A 9,163-nucleotide genomic window follows, 5' to 3' on the forward strand; every position below is an offset into this window, starting at 1 on the left:
GAGCATTCCAATGAGAGGGAACAACATTCCAGCAAAGAGCTTGAGGCAGGAGACTGTTGGATTAGTTGCTGGGGGGAGGCAGCAAGCAGGCCAGAGTGCCTAGAGCAAAGGGAGCAGGAGGAATGGAGTAGGGAAAAGGGTAAGAGAGGGCTAATGGTCTGAGGGCCCTCATAATGACTTGGCTTTGACTGAATGCAATGGAAAATAGTGGGTGGATTTGAGCAGAGCAGTGAGTGACCTGACCATAGCTAGGATTTAAAGGAATTAGAAGACATCACAGGCTCCAGCTCTGGGAAGAACTACACCCTGTCCCATTCCCAGTTGAGGGACCTTGGCCTTATGTCTCTCAGTCTTAGTTCTTTATCTAGGAAATAATTCTAAGATTTCACCGGGTTTGTCTCCCTCACTATAGCTGACCTAACTGGGCCAGGTGTTTGTGTAGGTGGTGGGGAAGGGAGCGAGCCAACCCAGGGTCTCTTAAATGTTTAACGTGAAATTCCCTATCTCTAGGGAGACCACAGGGTGGCAATGGTAGCATGGGGGTGTGGCCGACATGCAGTCTACCAGTAAATAGCCAGCATCTACTTATTCTGAACCTGGACACTTTCTGGTTCAGATTTGTGGGGAATTGTCAAAAAGCCAGCAACAAGCCTCCACACAGTCAGAATGGTGCCCCCACCACCCTAAGAATCAGGTCTGTGAGTCATGACACTGGGCCTGCCTGCAGAAATCCATTCAGTTGCCCCTTTGTCAGGGAAGGCAGCCTTTTCCTGATTCTGCTCCTGGCAGACCAGGCTAACACAGGCCACTGAATTAGCACACTTAGAGTCCCACGATTCCTCTCTTTAAAGCACTCACCACCCTTGAAATCTTATGTAGATTAGTAGGATTTTCTGATGTCTCTCTCCCTTACTAGTCTAGAAACTACAGGGTCTGGTAAAGGCTCTGTCTGTTTCCTTCACTGCTGTGTTCCCAGAAGTTCCCCAGCATGCTGCCTGACACTTAAGGGGTGCTCAATAAATGCACCGAGTGAGTAGATAGTGAGCAAAGCAGGTAATGTTCTTCCCTTTTTTAGGCAATAAAACAGGCGCAGAAGAAGGTCTGACTGTCTTCTGACCCAATTGCTACAGCAGGAGCACTCAGGAGCATAGGGGCACACCCGACAGCCTCCAAGATCCTCCACCCTAAACTCCTCTTCCTCTTCTGCCCTGCCAAGGGCTCCGCAGAGCCAGGCCCTAGTCCCAGAAACAAGACTAGTTTCCCGGGAAAAGATCCTGGGGCAGGAGTAGAGCAAGGGACAGCCCGTGAGTAACAACAGCAGCACTTAAAATGTAGCAGACACCGTTCTTCCACCGCAACTCTGTGAGGCAGGTTCTATTAGCACCCCCATTTGAAAGATGACGAAACTGGCGCACAGGGAGGTCAGCGCTATGTCCAAGATAGTAGTAGAGCCTGTCTCATGCAACCGAGGCAGTAAGTAAAGCTCGAGGCTGCACTCTTAACCACTCTTGTTACAGTGCACAATATCAGCACAGGCAACGGAAGTCATGTTTTTGCAGCTGGGCTTCAAGGGCCTGATGTCCTGTCCCCTCATCTTTGGATTGGGATCATTGAGAGTGGCTAGCCTATAAGGTTGTTGGAAGGTAAATGCACTCAGAGTTTAGTACAGTGCCCAGCACACGATGAACGATCAATTTAATGTTAAGTACTGATAATCTTGTTATTTTATGAGTGTTTTTCGGCCTCGGAAGGAGGGCTCCAGGGCTGTATCCTAGCTGGCACAGTTTGCAGGTGAGGTCAGTCGGTAAGCTGGGCCGCTAGACCCAGTCCGTCGCCCGCCCTCCCCATCACGGATGGGGAGGGGCGAATGATGGGGCAAGAAGGCTCTGGTCCCGCCCCGTCAGCCTACTAAAGACAAGCGCCGGGCGCAGGCGCAGCAAAACCTGCCGTGTTTCTCTGAAGCAGCCTGACGTGCACGCGCATGGAGGGGAGCGCGAGCCCTTCGCGAGAGCCCGGAGTCCACGCGGCGGCTGACGGGCTGTGCCGCGGCCCGGTGGAGCCGCTCATCTTCCTTGCCAACTTTGCCTTGGTCCTGCAGGGCCCGGTCACCACGCAGTACCTGTGGTACCGCTTCAGCGCCGACCTCGGCTACAATGGCACCCATGACCGCGGCAGTTGCAGCAACCACAGCGTGAACCCCACCGTGCAGGTAGCGGCGGCGACGGGGAGAAGCGAGGAACGTGGCAGGGGCCGGACGCTTAGCTAGAGCGTGGGGGCAACTGAGGGAGCGGGTCCAGTGTGAAGGTGGGGGCTGCCGAGGCGCTTATGGATACTGGGTGATGGGCCGGACCGAGAAGTGCAATATGGAGGCAGCGTAGTGTTCCTATTGCCTTGAGAGTTATCAAAAGGGGATAAAAGTAAGGGAAAGAGACCTAGGTCCATTTCCCATATCCCTCCATTCCGACGCCAGTTTTTGAGAGTTGTATTAAGTTTTTCTGCAGTTCAGGGCTCCAAAGAAAGCCCTCATCCCTGTACCTCCCTGGTTGGTGGTGGTTGGGGGTGGGGGGCAACCCAGAGTGAGGAAGAGCACCCTGGTAAGTCTCATACCCCCACAGGAAGTGGAGACCCTTACCTCTCACTGGACCCTCTACATGAACTTGGGCGGCTTCCTGTTGGGACTCTTCTCATCCACCCTGCTGGGTGCTTGGAGTGACTGTGTGGGCCGTCGCCGGCTGCTGGTGCTGGCCTCGTTTGGCCTGTTGCTCCAGGCTCTGGTGTCCATCTTTGTGGTGCAGCTGCAGCTACATGTTGGCTACTTCGTGCTGGGCCGCATCGTTTGTGCCCTCTTCGGTGACTTCAGTGGCCTCCTGGCTGCTGGCTTTGCTTCTGTGGCAGATGTCAGCTCCAGTGACAGCCGAACCATCCGAATGGCCCTGCTGGAAGCATGCATCGGGGTGGCAGGGATGCTGGCGAGCCTCCTTGGGGGCCACTGGCTCCAGGCCCAGGGTTATGCCAACCCCTTCTGGCTGGCCTTGGCCTTGCTGATAGTCATGACTCTGTACGCTGCTTTTTGCTTTGGTGAGACGGTGCGGGAGCCAACACCTGCCCGGCTCTTCACACTCCGTCACCACCGAGCCATTGTCCAGCTCTACGTGGCCTCGGCCCCGGAGAAGTCCAGGAAGCATTTAGCCCTGTACTCACTGGTCATCTTTGTGGTGGTCACCGTGCACTTTGGGGCGGAGGACATCCTGACCATTTATGAGCTGAGCAAACCCCTGTGCTGGGACTCCAAGCTGATCGGCTATGGTTCTGCGGCTAGGCACCTCCAGTACCTGAGCAGCCTGCTGGGCCTGCGGCTTCTGCAATCCTGCCTGGCTGACACCTGGGTGGCGGAGATTGGCTTGGCCTTTAACATCCTGGGGATGGTGGTCTTTGCGTTTGCTACCATCACACCCCTTATGTTCACAGGTAATGTGTGTGTGCCCAGGGACAGTTTGTCCTAGAGGTGCTGTTTGAAAATTGAGGAGCAGCTACTCACTGCCTCCCAAATGTGGTTTATGCCTGTGTCTTTGGAAGCATCGTTGTGTTCCCTTCCTGCACCGGAAGTCAAAACTACCAACATTGATACAAACCAGACAGACCACTAAGAAACCTCATGAAAAATGGCATCTTTGTTGTACAGAAAATATAGACCTTCGATAGACAAAGTAATTATTTCGCATTGTCAATCATAAATATTGTTAGTAAGATAGAAAGACAGACAAAAGCATGACTCATAGGCTAACTACTCCTTGGCCTCCTTGTAGTCTGTATCCCTGGTGTTCTTAGTTAAAGTCCGTGCTATTAATGCCTTAATACTCACTCTTCTGATAGAATCACAGGGCCTACCTTAAATATCCTTGGTCAGCTTATTTGGGCTTTCCAAAAAGCCATTCTTCTGACATACTAAATTTTTGCTTACTTTAGTTCTTTATGGTGGGAGGGGGCAGCTAGAAATGAGGAAGTTAACTTTCTTAAAGGGACAGATTCACTTTGGTAAAGCCCTGAAGGACATTGTGCACAAATCAACCATTTAGTATCAGATTTCTTAACTTGGCCGCTTGCCTGGACAGTGAGGTTGAAAGGGACCAGGTGCTTTTCTCTCCTGCCTACAGCATCTCCCATGGACTTGATGCTGGGCTCAAAGCCCTCAGAGGTGCAGAGATGATGAAGACATTGCCATTGCTATGCAGAGCCTCAGCAGAGTGGGATTTGGGGGACTGACATCTGAAGGGGCACTGGGGTGCCTCATTGTATACCCGCTTTGGAGGATCTGCTATCCTCTAGGGTTTAGAGTTTTGCTGAAGAGGCAGTATTTCACACAAGGGAGAGAAATGGCTATGAAGGAAACAGTGTAAGCTTTTGCGTAACTAAATGCAAAGTGAAAAGGAACTTGCATTTACCGTGTGTTTACTATGCCGTGCTCTTCATGGGTATTACCTGATGTGTTCCTTTCCTTGGGCTGCTGTAACAAATTTCCACAAATTTGGTGGCTTAAAACAACAGAAATTTGTTCTCTCGGTTCTAGGATGGTATCTGTCTCTTGCCTTCTGGCTTCTGGGGACTACCAGCATTCCTTAGCTTCTGGCCGAATCACCCTGATCTCTGCCTCTGTGGTCACAGTGCCTCCTCTTCTGTGAGCCTTCTCCTCTGTTCTGTGTCAAATCTTCCTTTGCTTCTCTCTTATAAGGAATCATGTGATTGCATTTAGGGCCCAACCTGATAATCCAGAATAATCTCCCCATCTCAAGACCCTTAACTTAATCACATCTGCAAAGACCCATTTTCCACATAAGGCAAAATCTACAGGTTCCAGAGATTAAGACCTGGTATCTTTGGGGGACACTATTCAGCCTTCTACACCCTAGAACCTTCCTGTGGTAAAGGCCTTGTTATCCTTTTACAGATGCGAGTCAGGCCCAAGGCCACACAGTTAGTAAGTGATGGAGTCAGGCTTTGAACTCACGGCTGCCTTTAAAGCCCATGCTTGTTTTCTGTGCATTGCCATCTCCTTGCTATGTGAGTGGTGCCTGCTGGCATCACGAGAGGTCTTCTGACAAGAATTCCACTGGCGGGGAAGCGGTAATCATATATAAAAGAGGTAGCAGATGGGCCAAGGCTTGAGAAGGGTAGTCCCCACGCCTCCTTAGTCATTGCCTCCTTCACCATTGAGAAAGTTCTTCGTGTGTCTAACCTGAGTCCCACCTGTAGGGGCTCTGCTACATCTCGCTTGGGCTCCCCCTCTCCCTAGTCCCATTTTCCTGACGATTGTGTTTCTTTCTCCTCAGGGTACGGGCTCCTCTTCCTGTCATTAGTCGTCACACCCATCGTCCGGGCCAAGCTCTCCAAGCTGGTGAGCAAGTCAGAGCAGGGTGAGTGTCAGTGTTAACCAGCCTCTGGTTCCTCATGCCCAGTATTGCCTGAACAAATAGTCCGGGGCTGGCAGGCACCATAATGCCTTGGATTTTCAGACCACAGAATTAGAATTTGCAGAGAATGATCTTGTTCCTTTGGGTAACCTAAGCAGAGGATTTGTCCTCTCCAGCTCTCAGCTTTTCCATCTGTAAAGTGGGTGCAATGATGCCATAGTTCCCTACTTCACTGGGTCAGACTGTATAGGCTCACAGGGAGCAAACAATTTTGTGATGTAGGTTTTATTGTCCCAAAATGACAGATGAGCAGGCAGAGGCCTAGAAGGTTAAAATGACTCACCTAGGGTCACTCAGTAAGTGGAGCTAGGATGCAAACCCAGGTCTGTTTTTAAGAGCAGCAGGTGTTAATATCTGGGAGTTAGTCCTGGCTCTGTCACCCACTCTCTGTGTGATCTTAGGCAGGTCCTTTTTCTCTCTGTCCTGTTTTCTTCATCCATAACGTGTGGTTTGCTCTTGATGACATCTCCAGGCCTTTCCAGTTCTGACAGTCTGACAGTAAAATCTCGATTTTTGTTGGATTGTTGCTCATTTGGTAAAATTTGAGTTCTGTTGGCATATCAATAAAGAATATTGTCTCAGGCCTCTGGGTCTGTAGACCCCAATCTAGAAACATCTGGCTCATCTACTTTTCCCCATCTGCCCTGGAAAGAGGATCTGGTGATGACAGAGATGCTTCTGCCATATAACCCACTATGGGTTCTGTTGTCCCCAGAACCCAGGTGCTTTTACTCATTCACTCAATAAGCTTTTTTCCCAATACCTTTACTGTGCCCAGAGGAGCCAGGGGCAACAGGAGAAAAGAGCAACCCTTACTGACTGGCTTCCTCCAAGAAGCCGGGCCCTGTGATAGGGGCTCTAAATGCGAATTTAATGTCATTAACAATGTGTGAAAATAGGTATTATCCTTATCTAACAGAAGGGGCACAGAAACCCAGACGGAGAAATGACTCGTTCAGTGACCACGGAGCTAATAAGTGTTGGGATGGGAATGATCTCCGCAACTCATCTCAAACAGGAGATGATTCCAAAGGGCATAAACCAAAAACTGTTTTTCTCAGGCTTTTGCTAGAAGATATCACATGCACTTTTAATACGTGGATTTAATAATAACCATTTGTTCCATAGCCCCTGTGTGCCAGGTGCTTTCCAGGCATGACGTCATGATCCTTATCACAACACATGATGTAGGTAGGATTTATAGGTGAGGAAGGTGAGGCTCAGATCAAGTGACTTGCCCCAGGTAACACTGCCGCGAAGCGGTGGTGCCAGGATTTGAACCTAGGTCTTTAGACTCCACAGTGTGCTATTTATTTCTTCACAGGTGCCCTCTTTTCTGCTGTGGCCTGTGTGAATAGCTTGGCCATGCTGACAGCCTCCAGCATCTTCAACTCGCTTTACCCAGCCACGCTTAACTTCATGAAGGGGTTCCCCTTCCTCCTGGGAGCTGGCCTCCTCTTCATCCCAGCCATTCTGATTGGGTAACACAGGACTCTCACCCATGCTCATGTGCCCTTTGTCTCAAAGGTTTTCTCTTCCTCCTTCTCCTGCCTACAAGAAATGGCCGCCTCATTCCTGGAACCCTTCCCCCGTGGGTATCTCAGTCCCAGCCTGACCCTCCCCTTGCAGATGGCTGCCTCATCCTCTGGGAGCCATTTCCCAAGGGCAGGAGAGAGGCGCAGTAGGGGAAGGGTCAGGCTAACATTGCTTCAAGACAAGGCTATGTCTTTTCCCCCTTGTTCCCCTCCATTTGCAGTTTCCACATGGAACTGTGGAGACAGAATGTGCCAAAGGGAAGCTGCTTGTGGCTGGGACACAGGCTAGCCTGCCCCACTGGCTTCTTCCCCCATAGTCTTAAGAGTCACTTTCCAGAGCCTTCTTCTCTGGACATTGTCTTCCATCTCTACCTTGGGGAGGGGGATACCTGTACCAGCCCACCCGGTAAAGCCTGTGTCTCTTCTCCAGGAGTTGAGGGTCCCCCACGTCTAATCTAAAATGTCTCTCTGGTCTCTCACAGGATGCTGGAAAGGGCTGATCCTCATCATGAATTCCAGCAGTTTCCTAGAGCCCCTGCCCTGCCTCGACCAAAGAACAAAAGCCAAGAAGAGCGAAGCGAGCACTGACCAACTGGAAGTATGCATCTGGGCTCCCACCCACAGCAGCATCAGCAGCTCCCCTCGAGGGCAGCGTTCAAAAAAAAAAAAAAAAAATACAGTGTTTATTCTGGATTAGGTGGTCAAGCTGGACCAAGGCAGCCCCCTCATCCATAATTGTGCCAGCCTATAACTTGAGAATCTAGAATTGCAACCCAGACAGTCTGACTCCAGGGGAGGCAGTGGGGGAGCCATTTGGAACAAGGGTCTGTTTACACTTATGGCAGGGTGAAGGAGAGGTCCTGATAGAGGTGAGGCCTTGGGGAGCAGTGGAAGCACGAGGGCTGGCATCTGTGCTTCCAACCCAAATTGCCCAGCTCACAGTGTCCACTGCACAGTGTGCAGCTACTGGTCAGTCTTTAGTAATGTATACTTGAGGGGAGGAAAGGTTGTGGGAGTCGGGGGGAGAGTGCTACTGACTTGGTGGAATCAACCCCCTGCGCTTAGCAGTGCCAATCATAATCCAGTGTAAACACACCAAAAAGAACCTTCTGGCCCCCAAGGTATTGTGCTGGAGGTCTCTCTATTTTCCTGTTCCCAGTCTGGCCACCATAGGTCAGATAGGAAACTGCTAGGCTGGGCAGAAGCCCCTGAGCTGCCATGGGATTGGTACTGGATGTGACCATCCCAGAAAATATCTGACTGCCCATTCTTTCGTGAGCTGCTGGAGATGAAGGGCTGCCAGACTTGCATCAAGCCAGGCTGAGAGGCTCGGAGCAGAGCCCCGGGGGTCATTCAGGGATCCACTCCCTGAAGGCACCTGTATTGGTCTTCCCGGCTGCAGCAGCCCAAGCAAAATCAGTTTGTGTTATCGCAGCCCTCCAGCACCTCCCGTCGCTGGGTATTTCATTAGGGCCATGTGCTAGGACCATTCCTCATGTATCCGCAAGTCAATGGGAACCTGGAGATGGACCTGGCTCCCCCTATGATCCAGGAGCCCCAGCTTCCCAGGAAATGAGGGTGCCATTTCTGAAGCATGAAGAAATGCTGGACCCGAAGTCGAAAGGCAAATTCGGATTCAGTATTGAGGCACAGGCTTTGATGAGGGCCATAAGTCCCCAGGTAGACCCGAATCAAGTGGTACCTGACTCTTCAAACCATAATTGGCCCCAGGGCTTGGCCCTCTACTGTCATTTCTACCCTCATCCTCTCACCAGCCCTGGCAGCCCGTTACCTGTCTGGAAATCATGCAGGTAAAAAGGGGGATAGCCTTGGACAAAGTAGGGTCAACTGGCCTTTGCAGCCTGAGCCTTTTTCCAGATTCCCATGTCACTGAGGACAGGCAAGGAGAGGGCCCTCCACTGACTCCCAGTATGAGGCAGCGGGGAGGGGAAGGAAGAGGCTCTGGGTTGGCCTCAGGCCTGGGCTCTATTCCAGGCACTGCCTCCAGCTCACAGGTGACTTTGGGCAAACCCCTCTGTGAAGGGCTGGGTCAATGAGGCTCCAAATGTCTGATCATGGTTGGGTAGGTTAGGACACACTGGATTAGATAATGTTCTGAGATCCTTCTCACCTCAAATGTTCTAGAATAAGATGCCTTAA

At 51.2% G+C, this 9,163-nt stretch overlaps 1 protein-coding gene across 2 annotated transcripts; it reads left to right on the forward strand.

The window, feature by feature from the left end:
• The first annotated feature begins 1,923 nt into the window (after positions 1-1,923).
• On the forward strand, positions 1,924-9,140 carry SLC46A1 (solute carrier family 46 member 1). 2 transcript variants are annotated; one of them, XM_016119200.2, is made up of 5 exons: positions 1,928-2,209; positions 2,616-3,468; positions 5,328-5,411; positions 6,793-6,949; positions 7,486-8,127. In XM_016119200.2, exons 1-5 carry the CDS (start codon positions 1,982-1,984, stop codon positions 7,589-7,591), a joined length of 1,428 nt encoding a protein of 475 aa, XP_015974686.2. In that variant the 5' UTR covers positions 1,928-1,981; the 3' UTR covers positions 7,592-8,127. The 2 variants fall into 2 exon arrangements, with proteins under 2 accessions (XP_036078702.1, XP_015974686.2); XM_036222809.1 differs by lacking the exon at positions 6,793-6,949 and having other exon boundaries at positions 1,924-2,209; positions 7,486-9,140.
• The last annotated feature ends 23 nt before the right edge of the window (positions 9,141-9,163 follow it).

This window comes from Rousettus aegyptiacus, unplaced genomic scaffold (genome assembly GCF_014176215.1).
Source record: "Rousettus aegyptiacus isolate mRouAeg1 unplaced genomic scaffold, mRouAeg1.p scaffold_m13_p_6, whole genome shotgun sequence".
Lineage (NCBI taxonomy): Eukaryota > Metazoa > Chordata > Mammalia > Chiroptera > Pteropodidae > Rousettus > Rousettus aegyptiacus.